This window comes from Staurois parvus, unplaced genomic scaffold (assembly GCF_062004578.1).
Source record: "Staurois parvus isolate SC_StPar_1 unplaced genomic scaffold, SC_StPar_1.0 ptg000177l, whole genome shotgun sequence".
NCBI classification, from domain to species: Eukaryota; Metazoa; Chordata; class Amphibia; order Anura; family Ranidae; genus Staurois; species Staurois parvus.
In genome coordinates, this window is record NW_028317973.1 from 693,909 (window position 1) to 720,995 (window position 27,087).

Below are 27,087 nucleotides of genomic sequence, written 5' to 3' on the forward strand. Positions count from 1 at the left end.
TTTTCACATTTTAGAATGGGGTGCCCTTTTAAAATTATGGACAGTCTTGAGGCACCCCATATCAGAATGGGGTGCCTCAAGGCTGTCCATAATTATAAAGGGTGCATTGGGACTGTCCACAATTTTAAAGGGTGCCTTGACTGAAAAAAGTTTGAGAAACACTGATTACTGATAGTAATACATTTTTTTCCCTTCTGATCATTGGACTAGCTTCTGACACTGCATAAACCAGTGAATGTGTTTACCATACTATATATTATTGAGTTCATAGCTCACTGGTATCAGAACCTAAAGTGGAACTTTACCCATAACAGCTTGATAAAAAATAATGTTCTATAGCAACTGACATACATTCCACATTAATAATTATGCTACCAAAATGAGTGTGTGCTCTCAATTGCCTCCAGCATTGTTCCGGTTTCTTCTTGTCAGGGGCTGCCATTTTGCGGAAGTCCAGAGACCCAGAGCAGCAATAAATCTTTAGGTCGTCAGCAGATTGACCTCTACATTTTCAACATAGTGCCGAAAAATAGAGAGCAACTGAGCATGTGCATAGCAGGATAAGCCAGTATTACACTTATTTTTTTTAATGTTTAACATAGCTATACTTGCAGAAGGAGCTAGCATGAAGTGATTTAGCAGAACTTATTTTCTGACCAAAGTTCCACTTTATTGCTAACCTATCAATTTAAATCTTCCCCAAAACAGTTACATTCATGGCATGCTATGAAGGATAACTGTCACAGTTGATATTGCTCTCGACCAATTATTTGTCTAGCGTTATAACTGATCCCATGTGCAACACCATGGCAACTACAGATCAAATAGAGGCTAAGATGGCAGCTTCCTTGGCTGTAAAGGATAGGAGGGTTTAGGTCTGCTTTAAGTTCTTGAACCAACCTATGCCACCAGAAATTGATTTATACACATAAGGGAGAGAAGAAAGGGCTCCGATAGTGTAAATCCAATAAAATGTTTATTGAAAAGAAGTATAAATGTGAGGCAAAGGCCCAAAGGATTTGGAGAATCATCTCTTTTTGGGCGGAATTTTTAAAGAGTGGTGTGGGAACACAAGGTAGAAATGGCCGAAGCAAATTTTGCCATAAGCTCAAGTGGTGGCACACTCGGGAATCGGCGCAGTGTCGCTGTTTAATCCGTCAGTAAAAAAAAAAACAAAAACCCAGAGAAATCATAGCCCAGAGAACGTCTTCTGCCTGTGTGCGCTGCCTGCGTGGAAATGGAGGTGAAGTCAGATAGGACTGAACCAGCTAAGGGATAGGAGGGTTTAGATCTGCTTTAAGTTCTTGAACCAACCTATGTCACCAGAAATTGATTTATACCACAAACATATAAACAATTGTGCAGCGCTAAATAGTGAATGCATAAATTAATCAACACAAAACACAAATAACAAAAAGTCCATAAGATGTAGATAACTGTCACCCAGTACATGAAATGATAAGTAAATTGATGGTCCTCTTCCCCAATATCGTGTAGATGGAATCCCCACGTGTGTTTCACCAATTAATAAAAAAGGCTTACCAGAAGCCCTGTGATCCTCATAAGAGAAGTCAACAAAAGCTTTCATAGACTGAATCATTAGCCGCCAACCAATCATCAGCAGATAAGAATCTTGTCACCAACTCTACTGCCCATAAATGGGTAATAATGACATAACACTCACATAAGAGAGAGAAAAAAGGGCTCCCATAGTGTAAATCCAATAAAATGTTTATTGAAAAGAAGTATAAATGTGAGGCAAAGGCCCAAAGGATTTGGGGAATCATCTTCTCCTTTTTGGCGAGTGGTGTGGGAACACAAGGTAGAAATGGCAAAGGCGACTTTTGCCATAAGCTCGAGTGGCGGCACAGGTGGGAATCGGCGCAGCGCCGCTGTGTAATCTGTCCCTTAAAAAAAAACAAAAACCCAGAGAAATTATATCCCAGAGAATGTCTTCTGCCTGTGCAAGCTGCCTACGTGGAAATGGAGGTAAAGCCAGACAGGATTGAGCCAGCTAAAGGATAGGAGGGTTTAGGTCTGCTTTAAGTTCTTGATCCAACCTATGTCACCAGAAATTGATTGGTGTTTAGCAACCTCAAGCAAATACACTGTTTTAACTGACAAATAATTTGTAGTTTTGCTCAGGCAAATTTTATAACTCACACACAGATGTGACACCACTGTTTCCTTGTTCAGCTATCTGTGACACCTACCTGCTCACCGGACCATGAATCACCAATGTGATGATGCAGATTCATTGTCCAGTGAGCACCCAGAACTCACAGGAAGCTGAAATTATTACATAAGAAATAATAGTGTCACCTGGTTGCCTGTGCCATGTGCTAGAGATATGCGACAAATACTTTCACAGATAAAGTTCATATATAAGTTTGACTACATATTTCGATTTTTGCCTGGAATTCTACTTTAAAATATTTAGCAGTGCTCCTCTTTATATTTCTTGACACTCCTGACGTTTTTTTCCCTCTAGAGCAATAATGCAAACTGCAAGCCTCATTTAGCCTAAAAATGTTTGCTGACAATAAACAGACTGCATAGACAGCTTTTCTTGTCAAATATCTCATTTTCTGGTAAGATTTTTTGTTATTTTCTTATAAAGATTTCTGAATGTTTTAGAAGCTCTTACAGAAAGTTTTAGATTGGAGTATCTTTTAGGAAATAAATAATATTTAAAAATTGAAGTACAGATTACTGTAGATCTTGGTCCAAAAAAACTAAAACCAAAGCTTAAAGACAAATACTGTATTTTATAGTTTAATACTGTACATAGCCATTCTTTTTAATCTGACCAGTTATCTATTGCAACATCATTCTGAAATATCCACAATATAAGCAAATACATACAACTTCCAGGCAATCTACAATCTTTGACAGCTTCTCTTCGGGTAAATCTTTCAGTAGTGAAACACTGCAGAAGAAATTGGAAAAAGGAGTTATATTCCTGGAAATAGCATTTCAAATTTACTTTGACAGCTCTGTAATACATTTGCCACTTCTTGTCTCTGTTAATATAGATTTTCTCCCACTCCTTACTAGTAATGGAAGTTTCCCACACTTCTTAATGACTTCTTGAGATTCAGTGTAGCTGACTATGAGCAACTGTTTTATATTTCAGGGGCACATGACTTTTTTAAATGTAATAGGCAAAGATTTCCTCTGTCCCAGATACATACAGATTATCTATTGTCTTTCCCTGCTCAGATTGCCCTTTTGCGTTCAGTGCCTTGAAATAGTCTGAACAGAGTTTGGGGACTTCATTTTGCCCGCAGGGGTCATTTAGGTAAATGACTTGCAGTTTGCTTTAAATTTTATTCCAATATCAGTGAGGTTATTCATTAAACAGTGTAAGCAAAAAAGCCCCTAGTGCAAAGTGAAGTAGGCTATAGCATCCAACCAGAATCAATGTACTAAAGCAAGGCATGCGAAAAAGAATGCTAACTGGTTGTTATGGGTTAACACACTAGGCACTTAGCACCTTACACTCTTATTGAAAAAGCCCGCAAGTGCTGCTTAGGTTTGCATCTCTGTTGTAGTAATGGAACAACCACCCATGTCTGTCATTAATCCCTTAAACTAGTGCTATCATTAATATCTCATCTGACATTTTATCAATATTGGCATCCATGAAACACAGTAATGTGCAGACAGGAAAGGACCTAAACATAGTAACTCATTTTGAGATGCACAGGCAACAATAAACAGAGAAATATTTCAATATTATATGTTATTTAGATAAGCCTTTCGCAACATTTTTTACCCCAGAGGAACCCTTAAAAACATTTTCAGGTTTCAGGGAACCTCTGCTTCAAATAAAATGATCTACAGTTCATGGTATAGCAGCAAATTTCTTATGCTATAGATATGCTAATAATAATAAATACATAAAACAACAAATATCCTAGAACACCTAGATTATTTGATACCCACAGTAAATGCATTTTGAAATCCCCCTGCTCTATTTAAAAAAATATTTGTATCTTTTGCTATATTGAAAATAAAAAATGACAATAATGATCAGGAAAAAATGCAGACAGGCTCTTATATACTGATGGTGAATGGAGAAATGCCTCCTTACTTTAGTGTTCAGTGAAGTGGCCCCTTACATTATGGTAACTGAGAAGGGCCTTCTATCATCTTTATTTACTGAGAGGAAGAATGCCTCTTGCACTATAGAACAGTTGAAAGAATGGACCATTTCATCTGGGATCAGTAGGAATAATTCCACCCTTACAGACAGCTTAAAAGTTTCTTGGTGTCCTGCCACCAATGGGTGTTGGCCCTGGAAATATGAAGGCACCATCAGATGCTTGGTCAACCAGTTACTGCTCAAGAAACCCCTAGCAACCTCTGGATGAACACCAGGGTTCTACTGAAACCCTGATCGAGAATGACTGATCTAGACACTGGACATCTTGATGCTATGTATTTTTATACAAGATTACTTGTAATACCCACATTCTCCATTTTACTCTGTTTTGTGTTGCTCTGTTCAGTTTTCTTTAATATAAAATTCCAATATGCAATTCAGCACTTTTTCAATATTTACATTTTTAAGAGATTACTCATTTCTATGCTTCTGGCATAATCAGCCTTACCTTTCCATCATTTCCTACATCTATCTTTCATATACCCTAAAGCAGGTGTGTCAAACTAAAATGAAACAAGGGCTAAATCACGTGGAATTAATCTTCATGTGGCCACATAGGGGTTGATTTACTAAAACTGGAAAGTGCAAAATATGGTGCAGCTGTACATAGAAACCAATCAGCTTCCAGGTTTTTTTCTTTCTCAAAGCTTGATTGAACAAGCTGAAGTTAGAAGCTAATTGGCTACCATGTACAGCTGCACAGATTTTAACTCTCCAGTTTAAGCCCTGGTTCACACTGATGTGGTGCGGAATTCGCAGCGTTTTCAGTGCAAATTCCGCACCGCATCAGAATCGCACCTTGTTCATGCGAACCGCTATGGGTGTGTATGTTACGTTAACAACACCCCGAAAACAATCCACATAATGAGGTGCGATGTGAAGAATCAAATAGCATAGGTGTGAATACCTATGGGATCCAATTCTAGTGCGGACACAAAAAAGGGTCCTGCAAGTTTTTTGGTGCGGGTGCGGTGCACCCCTTCCTGCTAGGTCATGTATTACTCCTACTGATACAACAGCATTTACAAGGTTGTATCAAATAATTTCAAGTGCAGTTTTTGTCCTTCATAAGTCAGTTTGCCAAAAGACATTGTCTTGTGTACATCAGGAGCTGTACAACTGGTGCTGTTCTGACCATGTGCGTTACCACATCTGCTATTTGCTTCATGGACAGCATGTTAGAACAAGGAGAAAGCGTGAAATTCTGCATGAAACTGGGCAAATCTACCACAGAGACATTTGACAACGAGTCATTATAAGGTGTTTTGAGTGGCACTTGCGCTTTAAAAGTGGAGGAACATCACTGGAAGATGACGAGAGATCAGGAAAACCTTCAACGTGCTCAACCCCCGAAAATGTCGGAACCATTTGGCAACCTGTGCATGATGATTGTCAGAGACAATCCACAACATTGCTTCCATTGTCAGTGTGTCATCAGAACAGTTCAGGCAATCCTCACGTGGAGCAGAAGGAACACTGTGTCAAAGTCTGCCAAGAACTCTGTCAGCTTGCCATGGTTAACCCGTAATTCATGTTGAGGATCATTACCGGTGACAAAACTTGGGTGTATAGGTTTCTTGCCGAATTTCACATTTGCTCTTTGTTCTAATTTGCTGTCCATGATGAAATACCAGACGTGGTAACACATATGGTCAAAATAGCACCAGTTACACAGCTCCCGATGTACACAGGATAATATCTTTTGGCAAACTGGCTTTTGAAGGTCGGTACTTCCTGTGACTGTTTGTGCAGCCTTCTGCTGCCGTCTCTTGGCGTGTTACAAAACTAGTCTCAAAACGTTTTGATACCACCTCGTATTACTCCCAATGATGTTAGGGAATTTCTTACTTTCACTAATGCCAGGCACTTATTATTCCCACAAGTCACTGGTGCTGAGGTATTTATTATTCCCATTGACTCTGGGAATTGTATTACTCCTACTGACCACGGTTTCATCTCATCCCCTGAAAAAGCAAACCTATCCTTAATCAGCAGGGAAGGGGGAATACTTAAAGACTTGATTAATGGCCAAAGTTAGGGTTTAACATTATAATAACAATTGCAACTTACAACATTTTATCCCAGAAAAAAGGGTCTTAATATATTTTCTGAAACATTGAGCTGCATAATTATATAAGGAAGTGTCGCTTTTACGAACTGAAGCACAGTTCGGACCTTGTTCAATTTAAATGAGAAAACTCAGGGAGAAGGAGCGAGAGGGCTACATATGGTCCAGAAAGCACTAGTTTGAGTTGCCTGCCCTGGAGAAAGAAATATTATGAGAACCTTTTCTTTGTTTGTTTCTGCACAGCGATCAGCCTCAAGTCTGCCATACATGGATCGAAATTCGGCTGGTTTAGGTGGACGGGCTGAATTTTGATCCATGTATGGGCAGGCCAGTTGTACACAAGTCGATCTATTTATCGACTTGTGTACAACCGGCCTGTTGGAAAATGCTATCTTGATCAGCACCACCAGCTATAACCAGCTATAGCTGGAAGTGTTAATCAGTGTATACTTTGTGTCCCTCCGCTGTCCAAATACAATAACTCAGCGGAAGGGACTCCCCCATCCACATTAAGTGAGTGGATGGGGGAATCAAGTCAATTTTTTTTGTTCAACCTCCTGATTGAATGAAAAAAAAGACTCACGTATGGCAATCTTTACTTGTTATATTTCTAAAGTGCTACGTACAAACATAGTGAACATTTCCTGACTTGTCATGGTAGAGATGCCACAATTGAACTTTGCATGAGTGAGTAAGTTACCTGAAAGAAAGTTTGCACTGGTAACTGTAGCAAAAAGTAAATAGAGTTCTCATTTTTAGTAACACATGGACAACTCCTTCAGTTCAAAGTGGAAACTGACATCAAAGACATTTTAAGAAGGCCTTTCTTGCAACTCCTGGCCACCAAAGCCAGTGCATATAGTTTATGAAAATTCAAAATTACTAAAATATTTCTGTCATCTCCATAGAAGGAAATTAGCTATTAGGTTGGTTGAATATTTACAAGAAATGAAAATAACAATAAACTGGTATGTCATGCTTGACTGAATTCAAAGTCTTAATAGGAAATGGGGTTAACTACCTGCGAAGAAAGCTGAAGTATTCCTGATGTTGAGCTTGTGCTGAACTCATCATGATATTCTGGAAAACCTGTCTATCCAAAACCCAAATCTTGGAGTCCGTCACCGCTTAATGGGAGAAAATAAAACACATTTTAAGTCATATTTAATGCTAAAAAATGCATGATAATAGTCACATCCAATTTCAGGAAACAGTACACTTTGACAAGTTAGCCACAATTAGTGATCTGCATAGACAATGAAGCAAACCGCAATTGGTTTTAGCTTTTTTTTGCCTTTTTTATAGAAACAGCTGTTTTGGTAACTGTTGGGCAAGGATCATGCTGATAGAAGAAAAGAACAGAATGTCAGATAGATGAATTCATCAGTGCACTGCTTCTATCTTTCACTTCCCAATCACAGGGTGGGGAGGAGACATATAAATTAAGTTACTGAACTGCAATAGAAAAAATGCCACTCAGGGCTGTGCTATATGGCAGTGCTATGTAAAGAACAGTTCTGGATGGATAGAAATACGAATCCTTTAGAAAGTAAAACATATCCCTAATATGTATTTCATGTGTTTATTTAGCTGTTTACAAGGAGTTTTGCTCAGATTACAGATAAAAGGCAGTGAGATGGACTGGTGCATTACAGCAAGGACTGGATAAATAATTGAAAATAGAGATGTTCACAAGTACACCATATCAATAAAATAATATTTTATATTTATTCACATAGGAAGAAAATGCCTCACAGGTGGACATTCTGGGAAGGCAAAAGGTCTCTTTATCAAGACAAAAGGATGATGATTGATCACATTGCCTTGAGAAAAGAACCCTTCGCATTTCTGAAATGTCAGCCTGTGTTGCTTTTTTTCCTGTGTGAATACAAGGAAAAGATTCTTTCATTACTTTGGTGTCCTGGTGGAATTTTCTAATTTGAGCTAATGTGTGGAGGTGCCATCCAGCAACAAATTACAGTGCCTGGCATAATTTGTGTTGGGCAAGCCTGTGAGGTGTGCAACAGACAAAACACTTCTAATTAGACATGAGCAATTCATTTCGTTAGGAATCAAAATTCAGATGAAATTTTCCTTATTCAGAGATTTGGATTTATCTGAATTTCCGAATCACAATAGTATCAAATTTCAAGGAATCTGAAATAAATTATAATGAAACAAAATTATTTGAATTCGGAAAATAGATTTGAAAATTAATTTGAATTTGAAATGGAAAGATATTGCAATAAATACAGTAAGGTATAAATGTGAAATAAGATGATTCCTACCAAGGCTGCTATATAGAGTAGAATAAAATAGAATGGAATACAATAGAATCAAAAAGACTATAAAGAATAGAATAGAATAAAACAGAATAGAATAGAATAGAAAATAAAGGAATATAAGAGAAAAAATAGAATACAGTAGAATATAATAGATAAGACTAGAATAGAATAGAATAGAGTAGAAAAGAAAAGAATAAAGCAAACTAAAAGAGAAAACACAGGGATAGATTAAAATATAGAATAAAACAAAATAGAATAAAAAAAAAAGGAGAATAGACGAAGTAGAATAGAATAGAATAGAGAACAATAGAATAGACTAAAAAATAGAACAGATTATTACAGAACAGAATAAATTAGAACAAATATATTAGTCTTCTGAAATTCAAATAAATTTGAAAATAATGTACATACAAAACTAATCTGAATATACAAAATTCATCCCAAAAACGAATCATTCTAATATGACGAAACAGAATTATTAACTTAACGTGTGAATCTGAAATGAAACACATTTTCCTTTAGGTACATCTCTATATCTAACTGTAGATAAAAAAAAACAGATTTACTCTATGGTGACTGGGCTCCTTCTATGAATCTTAACTTGTTCACGCTGACAGTACGAAAATATGCGGCCTCCTAGCGTTTGGGCCTTGAAGCCGAGCTCCTGCATATTTGCTATTTGCTTATCAAAAGTAAACAAACATGAGCGCTCCCAGCACAATTCCAGTTCCTCACTACTTGGGATCGGGACCTTTCCGATCATGTGACTACTGTGACAGCCAATCACGGTGGTCACATGACCCTAAACCCTGCTCCCCCTCCCGACATCACAAACCCCTCAAACGGCCTTGAGGCGCCGGCATCAAGGAGTTAAAATTTTATTTTCCATTTCGACTGAAGTGCACGTTGCTGTGCTTCAGTTATGGCACTCCCAAATATTGACCGGTATTCTAGCATGTTAAATAATAAATTAGCAGGAATCACGCAATCACTGCAGTGCAATTGTGATAAACAAAATTGTTATAGATGAAAAGGAAAAAATTAAATATACAATTATTTCTCAAACTCATATGCATATACAATTGTGCTTTGCATATGTTTGCATACCCTTGGAGAATTGGTAATATACAATATGTACCATTTTTAAAAAAAACACAAGTAAGCATGCAAAACACATTTCTTTTATTTCTTATGGGATTCATATTCAACTGTTGGTCTTAACAGAATGGGCCAATTATAAAACAAATGAAATGACCCCTGTTTAAAAGTCTGCATACCCTTAGTTCGTAATAATGTGTATTACCCCCTTACATAGTTACATAGCTAGTCTGGCTGAAAAAAGGACAAAAGTCCATCCAGCTCAACCATTAAAAAAAAAAGTTATAATCCTATACCCACAGTTGATCCAGAGGAAGGCAAAAAACCCAGCAAAGCATGATCCAATTTGCTCCTGCAGGGAAAAAATTACTTCCTGATCCCCCAAGAGGCAATCAGATATTCCCTAGATCAACTTTATCTATAAATGTTAGTATCCAGTTATATTCTGTGTATCTAAGAAAGAATCCAGGCTTTTTTCAAAGCAATCCACTGAGCTGGCCAGAACCAACTCTTGAGGGAGTCTATTCCACATTGTCACAGCTCTCACTGTGAAGAATCCTTTCCATGTTTCCAGAATAAATTTCTTTTCCTCCAGACGTAAAGAGTGCCCCCTTGTCCTCTTTAGCATCAATGACAGTGTACAGTGTTTTGTAATAGTTATCTATGAGGTCCCGAATTCTTGCATTTGGTATAGCTGCCCTTTTGTCTTGGCAAAATGCCTCCAGGTCATGCAAAGTCTTTGGTTATTTGAGATCTCTCCAGAATGGATTGATGATATAAGGATCAAGAGACTATAATGGCCACTTCAGAACTCTCACTTTTTTCTGCTGTAACCACTGGAGGGTCAACTGGGCTTTGTGCTTTGGTTCATTGTCATGCTGGAAAGTTCAAGGGTGTCCCATGCGTAGCTTTTGTGCAGAAGAATGCAAATTGCCTGCCAGTATTTGGTGATAACATGCTGTATTCATCTTGCCATCAATTTTCCCAAGATCCCCTGTGCCTTTAGTGCTCACACCCCTCCAAAACATCAGTGAGCCACCACCATGCTTCACAGAGGGGATGGTATTCTTGTCTCTATAGACCTTGCTGAACCCTCTCCAAACACAGCGCTTATGGTTGTGACCATAAAGCTCTATTTTGGTCGCGTCACTCTGCATTACAGTGTGCCAGAAGCTGTGAGGCATGCCAAGGTGCTGTCAGGCATATTGCAACTGTTTTTTTTGTGATATTGGCGCTGTAAAAGCTTTTTTTCTGGAAACTCGACCATGCAGCTCATTTTTGCTCAAGTATTGTCATATTGTCTTCCTTGAAACAGATATCCTTGAAACAACCATACCATCTTTTTTCAGAACAGCCTGTATTTCTCCTGAGGTTACCTGTGGGGTTTTATTTGTATCCCAAACAATTCTTCTGTCAGTTGTGGCTGCAATCTTTCTTGGTCTACTTGACCTTGGCTTGATATCAAGAGATCCCTGAATTTTCCACCTCTTAATAAGTGATTGAACAGTACTAACTAGCATATTCAAGGCTTTGGAAATCTTTTTATATCCTTACCCATCTTTACAAAGTTTCAGTACCTTGTTATGCAGGTCTTTTCACAGTTATTTATTTATTTCAGGTACTTATATAGCGCCATCAATTTACACAGTGCTTTACACACATATATATATTGTACATTCACATCAATCCCTAACCCTCAAGGGGCATACAATCTAAGGTCCCTAACTGACCTTCATACATACATACACATACTAGGGCCAATTTAGACAGGATCCAATAAACCTACCAGCATGTCTTTGGAGTGTGGGAGGAAACTGGAGCACCCAGAGGAAACCCACACAGGCACAGGGAGAACATGCAAACTCCAGGCAGGTGGTGCCGTGGGTGGGATTTGAACCAATGACCCTAGTACTGCCAGGCAGAAGTGCTAACCATTTAGCCACTGTGCTGCCACAGTTCTTTCCTTCTCCCCATGGCTCTTTATCTAGCCTGGTCAGTGCTTCCACGTAAGATCTAACAAACACATTGACAATCCACAGATACTAATTGTAATTTAAAAAGCTACAGATGTGGGAAATTAACCTTTAATTGCCATTTTAAACTGTGTACATATCCTGTGTTTGTCTGTACCAAGGCCAAACATTCCAAGATATGTGCACTTTTGATCAGGGCTATTTGGGTGATTTCTGTTATCATTATGATTTATAAAGGAGCCAAGCAACTATGTGATAATAAATGGCTTCAAATAATCACTATCCTTAAATAAAAGACAGTTTCTTGGCATGATCAGTCATATTTTAATATCAATGCCTAAGGTTCATGATTTCTGACAGGGTATGCAAATCTTTGAGCACAACTGTAATTATATGCCCCAATCCTGCTGCATACACTATGGGGGAGATTTACTAAAACTGGTGCACTCAGAATCTGGGTGCAGCTGTGCATTGCAGCAAATCAGCTTCTAACTTCAGCTTGTTCAATTTTGCTTTGGCAATAAAACTTGGAGGCTGATTGGTTTAAATGCAGATTTGCACCAGATTTTGCACTCTACAGTTTTAGTAAATTACCATCTATGTGTTCCCACATGAGCTAACCAATAAGTGTCTTGCAGTATTATATGAAATAATATAAATAGTGAACCGATATCATACAGAAAAAGTTTCTCCATAAAAAGTCTCAGATACCAACATAATGTGTCCATAATCCTTATCAATAAACATTCTTCAGTTAATAAATAAATGTCAGTTAAATTTTTCTTCCACTTGTGCTGGGTACACTTATCCTTTCTACCACGTGTTGTGAATCACTAAAACATGTCTTCCACTGTGAGTGAAAAAGCCATCACCAACATTCCAGTACTCTCACCATATTCTGTGACCCAATAAACATCAGGTCACATGTGCTTTCCCTTTAACCATGGTATTGTATGCCAGGACGGTTATTGATAAAAATTATGAACATGTTATGTTGGTTTTGAGACTTTTTATGGAGACGTGTTTTTCTTGTATGATATAGGTTTACTATTTATATTATTTCACATAATACTGCGTGGCACTGATTGATATATGAATTCTGGCATGTTTATGAATCTTGTTTCAGGCTCATAATAACGACCTTAAACATAAGACTTTCATATAACTTTCCTGTGAAGCTTGCTCACATTTGATACTGGCTTACAAGCGGATAGGGTTGGGCTTGATGTTCGAGTTGAACATAAGTTCAACTCAAACATCGGCCGTTGCCATGTTCGGCAAACACGCGAATGGTAAGAGCTATTTGCCCGCCACGCCCAACAATGCACTGACCCCTGACAGTGCATTGTGATTAGCCAAAGCAATTCACCTGACCACAGGTCAATCACAGCGCATTATGACCCCTCCCCCTTGTGCCATCATCACAATATTTAAGAACTGTCAGGCCAGCGCAGCCAGCATCGAGAGCGGAGTGCTTTTTCTTTTTTCAGGCATCGTCATTGACGTTGGATCTACTTCAGGGGATATATGTTTGATTTTTGTTTTTAATAAAGAACTTGTCAAAGACTTTCTTCTGTCATTTATTACACTACACTCATTCACATGGGGGGGGATCTGGGGGCCCCCTTGTTAAATGAGGCTTCCAGATTCAGATAAGAGACCTCCACAACCACCAGCCATGGTTGTGGGGAAGAGGCCCTTGTCCCCATCAACATGGTAAGCTCAAGGGGATAGTATTGACATAGCCCCAAATGATCCAAAATGGCTCAAAATTGACATGGTCCATAAACCTTTAGACAAAATAAAGTAAAATAAAGCACCTGGACCAGATTGCTTACACTCAAGGTTCCTCAAAGAAGTGAACTCTGTTATATCTAAGCCATTGTTTCTAATTTTTAAAGACTCTTTAATGACTATATTTAAAAAAGGATAATAGCCTTTACAGACCAGTTAGTTTAGTTTCTATTGTTGGGAAGATATTTGCCAGTTTCATAAAAGACCACATAGAAGAGTTTCTGCTAGAAAATAATATGTTCAGCAATAGTCAGCATGGATTCACAAAAAACTGAAGTTGGCAAGCAAATCTGAAGCAAGCAAAACCTTAGACAAAGTTTAGTGTTTGTTTAGTTGAATTTTGTCAAAGCATTTGACACAGCTCCCCACACATGGCTAATGTGTAAGGTAAAGTCTACAGGCTTTGAAAATTTAGTTTGCAAATGGATAGAAAACTGGCTAAAAGGCTGTATTCAGAGAGTAGTGATTAATGATTCATACTCTGAATAGTCTAAGTTTTTTAGTGTTGTTCGCCAAGGTTTAGCGTCGGAACCCTTACTTTTCATGATAATGATAAAAAAATTTTTCAATGATTTCAATGATAAAGAGTTGTGGATTAAAAGTACAATTTCAGTCTTTGCAGATGACACCAAGCTGTGCAGTGGCATAATGTCCATACAAGATGTCTCCAACTTACAAGCCGACCTCAATGCACTGTTTAATTGGGCAACTATGTGACAAATGAGGTTTAATGTTGATAAATGTAAAGTACCTATGCACTGGGATTTAAAACATGCATGCACCAGGAGGATTTGGGTGTTCTGTTAGATCATAGATTTAATAATAGCATGCAATGACAAGCTGCAGTTTCTAACACTAACAAAAAACTTTCAGAGAGAGAGACAGAAAGAATTTTTCCCCTGTATAAATAATTAGTAACACCTTATCTAGAATATGCAGTTAAATTTTGGGCACCAATTCACAGAAAGGATATCAGAGAACTAGAGAAAGTGCAGAGAAGGGCAACCAAACTGATAAGTAACATGGAGGATCTCAGCTATGAGGAAAGTTTAGCTGAAGTTAATTTATTCTTTCTAGGAAAGAGGCTATTAAGGGGGGATATGACAGAGCAGAAGGCGGTGCTGTGCTAATCTAATCTATATGAAGATCAACAAAAAAAAAAGGTGGAAAAGTTAAATACCCACACGTACACTATCATAAATGAAATAACAGCACAAACAAACACTTCCTCAACTAAACATAGTAGACACAAACAGAAATGTGCTATAATAGTACTATGCTATAATATTCTGTAAATAAACTGAACAAAAGAAAGTACAAAAAGTGCAGACCATAAAGGTATATGTCAGTGGAACCGTGACACACAAAAAATGTGATAAACGTGTATAACCATCTAACAGCACATGAAACAACATAAAACCCAAATGTGATGAATGATAGTGAATACATCATAAATAAGCATGAGAAAAATAGTAAATACAAACACATGAGCACATGTGACTAGTAATGCCAAAAATTAATAGTATGCATGTGAAAAAATAACAAATGCAAACACATGGGCACACATAACTAATTATGCCACAAAAAATGTGAATAAACACAAAAATGGTGTAAAAGTCCACAGGAACAACTGCGTGCAAAGTCCAATATTAAATTCCCATATAAAACGTGATAGGTGACAGTAAGGGTGATCAACCTGATAAATGTGTATTTATGTAAGTGGGCATTTGGAGTTTGTTGCCTAATAAATTATAGTAATAATTACTACACTATGGAAGTGCTTCTTTCTCTCCTCTTTATTGGGATCGGTTGAGAGGCTGTGCATTTTCACTAGGAGGGGGATACCACCACTATTGTCGATGGTTCCTGGATTATTGCATAAGGCCCCCATGAGATTTTGACCTTTGGTGTTGAGCGCCTTGGATGTGTGTTGACCCTTAGGGGTCCCGGCGTGGAGGTGAGGAGGCATTTTAGCCGGTGGTGGATTATTTATCAAGTTGATCACCCTTACTGTCACCTATCAAGTTTTATATGGGAATTTAATATTGGACTTTGCACGCAGTTGTTCCTGTGGACTTTTACACCATTTTCGTGTTTATTCACATTTTTTGTGGCATAATTAGTTATGTGTGCCCATGTGTTTGCATGTGTTATTTTTTCACATGCATACTATTCATTTTTAGCATTACTAGTCACGTGTGCTCATGTGTTATAATTTATTATTTTTCTCATGCATATTTATGATATATTCACTATCATTTATCACATTTTGGGTTTTATGTTGTTTCATTTGCCATTAGATGGTTATACACTTTTATCACATTTTGTGTTTGTCACGGTTCCACTGATATATACCTTTATGGTATTCACTTTTTGTACTTTTTTTTATATATGTTCAGTTTATTTACAGAACTACTATAGCACATTTCTGTTTGTGTCCACTATGTTTAGTTGAGGACGTGTTTGTTCGTGCTGTTATTTCATTTATGATAGTGTACTTGCGGGTATTTATCTTTTCCACCTTTCTTTGTTGATCTTCATATAGATTAGATTAGCGCAGCACAGGGGTGGACTGACAACTCATGGGGCCCCCGGGCAATAGGGGATCATGGGGCCCCTGTGACCTTGCCCAAACTCAGAAAAGCCTATGAAAAAGGTACCAGGGGCATCTCATGGGGCCCCCTACTGACCCCAGGCCCTCGGGCAGTGCCCGAGCTTCCAAATGGCGCAACACCACCTTCTTCTCTGATGTTCTTCACTATTCGGTTATATAGTTGGGTGATAGCAGCTATTCTAATTTGGCTAATACAGGAGGCTTTTCCGTATTCATTAAGGGGGGGATGTGATCACCATCTATAAATACGTAAGTGGTCCGTATTGTGAACTTGGTATAAAGGTATTCACTTTCATATCATTACAGAGGACAAGGGGGTGCTCTTTACATCTAGAGGAAAATATATTTAATCTTCATATATGGAAAGGTTTCTTCACAGTAAGAGCTGTGAAAATGTGGAGAAGGCTCCCTTTAAGAATTAGTTCTAGCCAGCCCAGTAAATTGTTTCAAAAAAAATGCTGGGTGCATTCCTAATTATGCAAAATATAATTGGATACTAACATTTAAAAGGTAATAACACTAGGGGTAGTTGATCCAGAGAATATCTGATTGCCTCCTGGGGGGACCAGAAAGGAGTTTTTGCCCATACTGGCACAAACTAGATCATGCTTTATTGGGTTTTTTGCCTTTCCCTGGATCAAATGTAGGTATAATATTGTATTTATGGGGGTTTTTTATTATTTTTTTTCTATTCGTTGAATTAGATGGACTAGTGTCTTTTTTCAACCTGACTAACTATGTAACCATGAAATGTATCTAATACGTGGAACCTAGCTCATTTTTATTAAATATGCAAGGTGCTATATCTTTGAGCATCTCTTTTGTTCTATTAGCTTTTTATTACTGAAATAAATGCTTAACTGCAGTATTTTCATTTTACAATTTAATAATAATAATAATAAAAAAAGCATACAGAGGCATACATATTATTGATATACTGTGTATGGTTCTTTTTTTCCAGCCTGTGTATGAATATACTTGTGATAATGACTCATACCTTTCACAGTTGCTGTTCTTTTGCAGTTATACAGAATGGCTAATTCCCCAAAAGCAGTCCCAGGATGCATTTGTCCGAGTAGCCGAGAATTCTGAATAACATCAAGCAAGCCCTCTGCAAGTGAGAATAATCACATTAACCACACTGTATTTTTCAACCACAATGATTTTCTCCAGTACAAGCTCATAAAAACTAGCTGTAGGAGCCAGAAAATGTCTTCAGATGCCTTAGTTGACTTTACAATATACTAAATGTTGATTTTATATTGCTGCCATGGAATAACTCTATTATATAAAAGGGACAATATAATAAAAAGCCAGCAAAGCATAAACATCACCACTGTAGATTTACCTTCTTGATGGAAAATTAATATTTAAAATAGCAGCAATATTAGCTCCATTTCTTCCATCTCTAAATCAAAAGAAGCAATGTCAACATAAAAGACAAACCTCTTCTCAAGCAGGTTAATTTATTTTATTCATGGCCGTCAGGACTAACTTAGCTGCAACATGTTGACACACCATTAACCAATCAAGCCTGTTTGCTGGTGGGTTCTATTTGCTCCATTGCTCTATTTGCTGACACAATTAGGGCCATGTCACACTAGTGATCGTGTGTGTTATACCACTGGACCACAATGAAGTGAGTCCTCCTTCAAAGGCAAAGGAACTAATACAGAATAAAGGAACAGCGTTAATACACCTTGTACTGGTCCTAGGCTGCTTCCTCTCTGATAGAGCCAAAAAGAATGTTCAACTGATGAAAAACTCTGGGATGGGTATTGAGTAGTGCCCAATACAAAAGTTCATATCACTCAGAGGTCTTTTTAAAATGTTTATTAGTTAAGACCATCAAATAAAACTGATATCCCACATGGAAGAAAAATATATTTGAAATATATTTTAAAAATATATATTTTTTAAATATATTCTCCAGATTTTTTTTACATATAAAAAAACTCATTTTAACATATATTTTTGCATATATTTGTAAATTCATTCCAAAAATGTAGATTTGTATTTTTAAAGACATAGTATATTTGAAATGTATTTTTAAAAATATATTCATATATTTTGTAATAAAAATGCATTTCCCTACCGATCATGGAGTCATCCCTGTCACCCTCCACCCCCCCCCTTTTTTCCTCGGTCCTCCTCTGTCTATCCCTAACTCCCCCCCCCCGTAGCTCTGGAGAGTCATTACCCCCAATGATCAACTTCTTTCTGCTATGTTACTACCTCTTGCTAATATTTTTTATTTACTTGACAACATAAGATCTGCTGCATTGTTTTCTTGACTCTTTCTTTCCCCCTCTATATAAAGACATTGCCACTGTGCATATTTTTCCCTGTATTTTGTTGTCAATATAATGTCTAATGCCTATTTTTAATGTCTCTATCCCTATGTTATAATGCCAATAAAATGTTTGAACAAGAAAAATGCATTTCAACATGCAGTGTGTGTGTGTGTATATATATATATTGAAATATATTGAATATTGCCAAAATTGTAGCATTTCAAATATATGTCAATATATTTGGGAAGAATATTTTTAAAATATATTTCAAATATATTTTTCTTCCATATGGGATATTTCGGTAGCCTCCCCCTTCCTCTGGGCTGGAGCGGTGTATGTTACTAGAATTCCAATGAGATGCAAGAAGACCTATATTAGGGCTCCATAAAGGCTGTCAAATCTCAATACAAAAGATGTAATAGGGTTCTTTGCTGTGGAAAGCCTTTCAAATATTCTTCCTCCAGTTTTTTTAAATCATCTCTAATAAAGGGCAACTTTTAATACAGAATGTAAATATTGATCTTTTGCAGTTTCATGCTGTTTAAATACTTTTTTTTGCAAACCATCTCTTGATACAACCACTACTAAAATGTCTATCAAATTCCCAAAATTGAGACTTTGTGAAAATAATTTACCAAAATACCACAAAACAAAATCCCAAATAATAATTTTCTTACCTGCCAAAACATAAAGATGGTTACCCGCTGCCCCTTCTTGAATAACAAGTTGTGATTGGCTGTACACCCTTTCATACATGCAGTCCACCATTCGACGTACATGTGAAGCTTCCAGCTGTCTTAGGAAGTCATTACTCATGATTGCTCCAGTGATTAGCTTTTTAGCACTTAAAGCAAAACAAAACAAACAAATACAGTGTTAGTTTTTTATTTGGCCACATAAATTAAATGCATAAATATCATATCACTAGATAATTAAAAGTAGAGGCATCTTTAGGTATGTGTAATCTAATTAATAAAGGGCCTGCGACAAATCCTTGCTTGGCAAATGTAAATATTTGTGCTGTTCTGTCACGCAGCAGAGAATAAATGTCATTGTGAATATAATTTTCACAACAGTGTGCCTCAGGACGAGAGAGGAATAGTTGGAAGTGTCGCCACATGGGAGGCTGTACCCAGTAATCATTCCGAGCCAGAGACACTAATGTTCTGTTCCATATTTTTAAGCCATGTGAGAAAATTGTTTTGTTAGCCTCTGGAATCATTCCAAATGGTGGCCTCATGGGAGTTTGACTGTATGGCATTTCAGAAGATGATCATTAACGTCATATCAGAAATGCTCAGCAGTACTGTAACCTTTTAGCAAGAGAGCTAATTGTTTTTCAATTGGCAGAGCAATGGTTCGACAATGTATGATGACACTGTGGATAGAAAGGGTGTCTTAGTATATTTTATGCACAATAATGATTCATCTGTGCTAATTTTTTTTTTTAATATGATGAACCATGGCAGAGTATTAAAAATATATCTCTCAAAGCTTTCTGAGAACTGGGTTATGCCCTGTATATTTTAAACACAGCTTCACACTGTAGAATCTAATATTATATGAGTCAGCATATCTAACCTAATGTCAGTCGGAAACTATCAGTATTTTAAAGTGTAACTCCAGATTTCCGACTTTTTTAGGTCTGTATAAAATTGGCAAAGGTTAGAACTCCTGTTAGATTTGTGCATCTGGCGCTCTATCTGGGGAGATTTGCACTGTTGACCCTTAGCACTTGAAATAAGAGGAGATCTCCATTACAGGCAAACTTGACAAAGATTCAAACCCTCTTTCACAAACAGCAAAAATCCACAACATGGAAAAAAATAACAACAATAGTAATATAATTAGAGGTCAATAAAACTCATCTAATTAAAAAATGCTTGCAACAAACAGTGGTAGAATCACTGTTCATTGAATTGACCCTATAATATTTTGTATTACCTTAAAAATGTATTCATAAAGGCCATAACAAGTAAGTCAAACTATGTAAGACTTGTCACACAAGACTAAAACTCTAAGAACTCATTCACACTTGTGCAGTGTATCTCTTTAACTGTAGTTCAGTACCCATTAACTTCAATGAAGCCTACGTTCGTCTTTGCGCTGTAGTCAGCTAAGCTTCCATTTCTCCATGTCAACAAAGGACTTCCAAAATGTATGGTAACATTAAAAATCACACGATGCATGAATTTTTGGTACATTGGAAACTATTTTGGAGGGTTCTCACACAGCGTGCATCAGGGGCTAACTGACAACTCATGGGGCCCCCGGGCAATAGGGGATCATGGGGCCCCTGTGTCCTTGCCCAAACCCAAAAAAGCCTATGAAAAAGGTACCAGGGGCATCTCATGGGGCCCCCTACTGACCCCGGGCCCTCGGGCAATGCCTGAGTTTCCAAATGGTCAGTCCTACCCTGGTGTGCATAAGGTAATGTATCAGCATAGATGCTGCTATAGCATAGCAAACATAATATATCATGCATTTATAATAATATTCTTAGATTGTAAGCTCTAATGAGCAGGTAATGTCTACCTTCATGTTGTAAATCCGCTGTGCAAACTATTGGCGCTATATAAATATGTTATCTATATATAATAACATATTATATTATACAGTTGCAAGAAAAAGTATGTGAACCCCTTGGGATTACGTGGCGTTTTGCATGAATTGGGCATAAAATGTGCTCTGAACGTCATCTAAGTCACAACAATAGAAGAACACAGTCTGCTGAACATAATACTACACAAACAGTAGATGTTGCCATGGTTTAATTGCACATAACATGTAAACATTCACAGTGCAGGGAGGAAAAAGTATGTGAACCTTTGGACTTAATAACTGGTTGACCCTCCTTTGGCAGCAATAACCTCAACCAAACGTTTCCTGTAGTTGCAGATCAGACCTGCACAACGATCTGGAGTCATTTTGGACCACTCCTGTTCACAAAACTGTTTCAGTGTAGCAATATTCTTGGGATGTCTGGTGTGAATCGCTCTCTTAAGGTCATGCCACAGCATTTCAATCGGGTTGAGGTCAGGACTCTGACTGGGCCACTCCAGAAGGCGTATTCTGTGCTGTTGCAGCCATTGTTTTGTTGAATTACTTGTATGCTTTGGGTCATTGTCCTGTTGCATCACCCATCCTCTGCGGAGCTTCAGTTGGTCGTACGTTTTCCTGCAAAATGTCTTGATAAACTCTGGAATTCATTTTCCCATCAATGACAACAATACGTTCAGGCCCTGAGGCAGCAAAGCAGCCCCAAATCATGATGCTCCCTCCGCCATGTTTTACAGTGGGGATGAGGTTTTGATGTTGGTGTGCTGTGCCTTTTTTTCTCCACACATAGTGTTGTGTGTTCTTCCCAAACAACTCAATCTTGGTTTCATCCGTCCACAGTATATTTTGCCAGTAGTGCTGTGGAACATCCAGGTGCTCTTTTGCAAACTTCAAACATGCTGCAATATTCTTTTTGGACAGCAATGACTTCCTCCGTGGTGTCCTCCCATGTACTCCATTCTTGTTTAATGTTTTCCTTATTGTAGATGTGTCAACAAAAATGTTAGCATGTGCCAGAGATTTCTGTAGGTCTTTAGCTGACACTCTGGGATTCTTCTTTACCTCATGCAGCATTCTGCGCTGTGCTCTTGCAGTCATTTTTACAGGACAACCACGCCTAGGGAGAGTAGCAACAGTGCTAAACGTTCTCCTTTTGTAGACAGTCTGTCTTACTATGGACGCATGAACATTAAGGCTTTTGGAGATACTTTTGTAACCCTTTCCAGCTTCATGCAAGTCAACAATTCTTGATCGTAGGTCTTCTGAGAGCTCTTTTCTGCCAGGCATGGTTCACATCAGACAGTGCTTCTTGAAACCAGTAAACCCAAAACAGGTGTGTGTTTTTTAAGGGCAGGACAGCTGTCAGCAGCACATACAAAATCATCACACTGATTGGAGTCAAGGTTGGCTCACTCCTGGCTCCAATTAGCTCTGGGAGAAGTCATTAAGCTAGGGCCTCACATACTTTTTCCTCCCTGCACTGTGACTGTTTACATGTTATGTGCAATTAAACCATGGCAACATCTAATGTTTGTGTAGTATTATGTTCAGCAGACTGTGTTCTTCTATTGTTGTGACTTAAATGACGTTCAGAGCACATTTTATGCCCAATTCATGCAAAACTCCACGTAATCCCAAGGGGTTCATATACTTTTTCTTGCAACTGTATGTATATAGTATCATAGTATTTTTAAGGACAAGCCTTATATCTACCATACAGGACTTTCAAACTTTCTTTTTAGTGTTGACACGTAAAGAAATTCATTGAAATAATGGTCTATACCTCCTGTGAAACAAAGTTAAAGTATATGTAAACCCTCACCTTGTAAGACGACCCATACAGTTTAAAATAGAAATAAAAGGCAAACCATTTGTGTATAGATTTATAAAAACATTATAAAATACATCTTTTTTCCATTTTATATAAGTGATCACATACTCTTTGTTCTCAGCTGCATAAAGAGGTGAGGGTGTAGAAACAGCAGCACACCGATTTTCCCAGTGGATGGTTGTGCAGGAAGGAGGGGGGGGTGTCAGAGCAAGTTTGGTCATTAAAGGAGAGACTGAGTACCCAGCACAGCTGGAGAACTGACCATGCTGTGCTCTTATGTCTAGTGTGGTAAGTTTTTAATAGGAAAGCAGAGGGACTGGCAGGAATACCAGTAATTTCACACAAAGAAAGCAATACAATAAGAAAAGGATATTTTTTCATACAAGTACATGGTACAGCAGGCACAAATCAGGAATATGAAATGTTGGGTTTACATATTCTGTAAAGTATGTGTATGTTGCACCATTTATTTTTGTTAAAAGTATCCTGTTCTCTTTGTATTTCTTCTTCTGTGTGAAATCCCTTGTGTTCCTGCCAGTCCCCCTGATTTTCTATCTCAAGTTGACCACACTAGGCAGAGAAGCACATCAAGCACATCCATCTTAGCATGGGCAGTTTTCTGCCTGTCTTCAAAGGCCAAGACCTGTGCTGGCACGCCCACTGCACATCTTTTCACTGGAAAGATCAGTGTGCTGCTGTTTCTCTGTCTCCTGCAGAACTCCAGCCCCCCCCCCACAGTCTCCACCCCTAAGCCCCTTATGCAGCTGGGAACAGAGGTTATGTGACCCCTTATAAAAAAGTAAAACAAGTATTTATAATGTTATACATAGTGTATATATACAAATGTTTTGCTTTGCATTTCTATTTTAAAATGAATGTGCTGTTTTACATGGCGAGGGTTGACATATTCTTTAACCAGTTCCCACCCAGCCAATAGCAAAATGAGCAGGAGTCTTGTTGATCCAGGTGGGCGGCATATGACGTCCTCTCAGATTGCACCTCATGCATGCCCTCTGTGGCAAGATCTGTCACCAGCTGTGTCCCTCAGACACTGGCCCTTTGCCAGAACCATGTGACCGCTGTGATTAATCACAGCAGGTTACAAGACAACTGTAAACAATGGCTGATTTCCTTTCAAGCCATCCATTGTATACAGTTGTGTCACTAGCTGTGATTGGTCACAGTAATCACATGGTACTGACTTGGCCAATCACAGTCCATCTGTGTCATGTGATTAGCTATGGCCAATTACAGCTAATCACAACAAAAAAAAAATCCTGAATGAATCGATTGCATTCAGTTAAATGCTTGCTTATACCAATGAAATGCTTTGCTATAAGCAATCATAATGTGTAAAAAAATAAATACTGATCACTTCCCCAGGGTAGTACAATTTTTACTATGGTAACATTATATTACTTGGGTCAGTGTATTATGAAAAAAAAATATACAAAAAATAATAAAATACCGATAAAAAAAAAATGTTTCATTCTTTTGTACTGTCACCAGTCAGTGTTCCTGATCACCGCCACACCAGTTATATGATAACGCTGAACTGCACTGCTGACAGTATGTAAAAAAAAACTGGAAATTTTTTAAGTTTCCAAAAAATTATGATAATAAATTACAACTTCAAAAAAACTCGCCATGCCTCTTACTAAATACCTTGGACTGTCTACTTTGCAAAAAGGGGTCATTTGAAGGATACAAGTCCTGAAATTTTTGCGCCTCAAGCAGTACTTCAGGATTGATAGTTTTTCAGATATATACCATAGTTTGTGGACTCAATAACATTCTTACAGATTAAATAATAAATACTGATCTGGGTTGTTTTTGCCAAAGAAATGTAGCAAAATACATCTTGGCCTAAATTTATGAAGAACAATCATTTATTTGCATGAGAAATTAAGAAAAACATGTTTTTTTTTTTTAAATTTCGGTCTTTAAGTAATTTAGCAAAAAAAAAAAAAAGTGGTGATTAAATAACAGCAAAAGAAAGCCCCAGTTGTGTGAACAAAATAATAACATTTTAGTTTGGGTACAGCATTGAATGACCACGCAATTGTCATTCAAAGTGAGAAACAAAGCACTGAAAGATGAAAATGGCCTGGGCAGGAAGGGGGTAAAAGTACCCCGTATTGAAGTGGTTAAAGAAACTTTGCTATCATTGCAACTGTGTATATTACAATAATTGTGTCAAGTTTTTGTTTTGTCAATCTTTATTGGTTACGTAGAACCAAAACATGGACAGATATACCCATGTGTCCAGTTTATGTTCTTACCTTGAATCCTTACGGACACAGGTGACATCTGGGTTCTGGCAAGAAGGATTGTAATAATGTCGTGAAGTTGGCTCTGCTGAGACTCCTTCTTTGGCTTTCTGACGTCTATGAGCATCCGTGGCTTTTTCATTATGCTGAGCAGGCCCTTGGTTTATAACACTTAGCAGCTTTTTCTTTTGACTACCTTTTGGGGACAGCTGGATGTTGTAACCAATAGCATCCTGCAGTTTGTCTATTTGAACAGATTTTGTTTCAAGTTCCTTTTCGAGCTGCCGGATTTTTTCATCTTTTTCCTGTAGTTCTTTCCATCTCTGTCTCAGTTCTTCTTCTAGAAGCAGCACAGTCTCCTGCAGTTTAGTAAAGGCCCCAGAGGAATGCTCTCTCCTCCTAGAGGAGAGACAGCTATCCTCCCTCCGTGGGGCTCGGATAGTTCCATTTCCCATGCTGTTCTGGTTGTACATCCCGGAGGAAAAGTACTTTGCTCAACTGCCACTTAGATGTCTGTTCTTCTCATGATCTTTTTTTAAGACTCCCAAATGTTGGTTGCAACAGAGAATGTTTATGCAGATAATAGTTCCATGTTCAAAAATCTATTCATGGTCTAAGAGAAATAAACATAATTTATTTATAAACGATAAATATAGCTCAATTACACATGAAAAACAGATTATTATAATTAATTCAAAAAATTTTATCAATTGAATACATACAAGAATCCTGCATAAACACTCATAAATGCATAGATTTATGTAGGCATGCATTGCTTGCCATGTTAAAGTTCTGCTTCATTCACAACAGGCATTAAATGATTATTTGTCTGATCTGTGAGACCATTAACAGTGAACATCAACTGATAAGTCTATTGGGACCGCAGACACCAGTAGATTCTTTTCCCAGAGGTCTTTTAGTGTAAAACTGTTAAGCAAAGTTGGAATTTTTTGCCTAATAGCCTATTTTTCCTAGAGAGGAGTGCAAAAATCTCTCATAACTGTTCTTTGAAGGTCTATGGCTGGGTACACACAAGTGCTCTTGAGTTTTACATCTTATGCCCTGGCTGAAGCATCAATGCTTTTCTGAGTCACAGGGCTCCATTCAGTCTATTGACAGGAAGGGGAGGGCTGCAGAGTAAGAGCATTTCAGATGCTGCAGGCATCATTCCATTGAGTGCACAACAAAGCAAAAGGCTTCACTAAGTGCTTGTGGGTATTGAACCACTCAGCTCAATACACATTTTAGCACCTGGGATTGGGCAGCGCTCAGAAGCCATAAAGATTATATGGAGAGTGCTGGCACCTGTAGTCTAAGCCTAGCTGGCTATAGGCATTAGAAGGCACATTAGTAAACAATCCAAAAAATAAAAAATATTTAATATGGAAAGACAAAATAATTAAATATAGACAAGAATGCATAGGTTGGCTGTCGCCTGGCAGCTAGTATGCTATTGGCTTAAAGTGAAAGTAACAACAAACCGTTTTTTTTTAAATTTTGTGTAGAGTAAGGAAGGGTTGGTTATGACTCCTGTCAATGTATTGCCAACTGTATCCTATTCAGGAGATTTCTCTTCACTTTCTGTCCCATAACCAAAACAGAAAGAATCCCTCCAAAGTGAGGAAGGCCCAGGTTGTCACCAGGGTCACCAGAACTAGGATCTTCATTGGAAGATTTCCCTTCTATTCCTGCTCTGGTAACAATCCAAAATTTGGGATTTTCTCTCACTTTCACTCTCAGTAATAATGGTAAACAGGACAAATAGAGAGCGTGAATCTTCTAAATGTGGGTAGGGACAGCAATAAAAAACCTGACAGGGGTTCTAATCTCTCTCTATTCTGTAAGTGGATTGAAATTAGTTAGATAGATGCTGCCCTGGATGGGAGGGTAGGGGTTAATGCCTTTCCCAGTTCTTTGGCTTTTGGTGGGATCTTTGGGTCCAACCCACTGCTCCTGTGGCTATAAAAGGCGACAGTGGACTGACTCTGGAGTCCTGCCTTTTTCCCGGTTCCCCAGTAGCAGTTCGAAAGACTTGCAGCTGGTCCATCAGCTGTGTTCCATGAGGGATCCAGCCAGTGAGTAGCCCGAAGGATGTGAGAATGATCCAACCTGGGGTTTGCCCCAAAGATACCA

General features: G+C 38.0%; 1 protein-coding gene across 1 annotated transcript in view; it reads right to left on the reverse strand.

Moving 5' to 3' along the window:
* Nucleotides 1-27,087, reverse strand: part of LOC149462289 (cGMP-dependent protein kinase 2-like) — a 232,611-nt gene that overhangs the window by 140,864 nt on the left and 64,660 nt on the right. The window contains exons 2-6 of the mRNA XM_089677088.1: nucleotides 24,967-25,567; nucleotides 18,972-19,138; nucleotides 16,998-17,111; nucleotides 7,258-7,363; nucleotides 2,866-2,929 (exon numbers count right to left, since the gene is read on the reverse strand). Coding sequence (XP_089533214.1) covers nucleotides 2,866-2,929; nucleotides 7,258-7,363; nucleotides 16,998-17,111; nucleotides 18,972-19,138; nucleotides 24,967-25,427 — 912 coding nt within the window. The 5' untranslated portion in view covers nucleotides 25,428-25,567. The remainder of the gene's footprint in view (nucleotides 1-2,865; nucleotides 2,930-7,257; nucleotides 7,364-16,997; nucleotides 17,112-18,971; nucleotides 19,139-24,966; nucleotides 25,568-27,087) is intronic.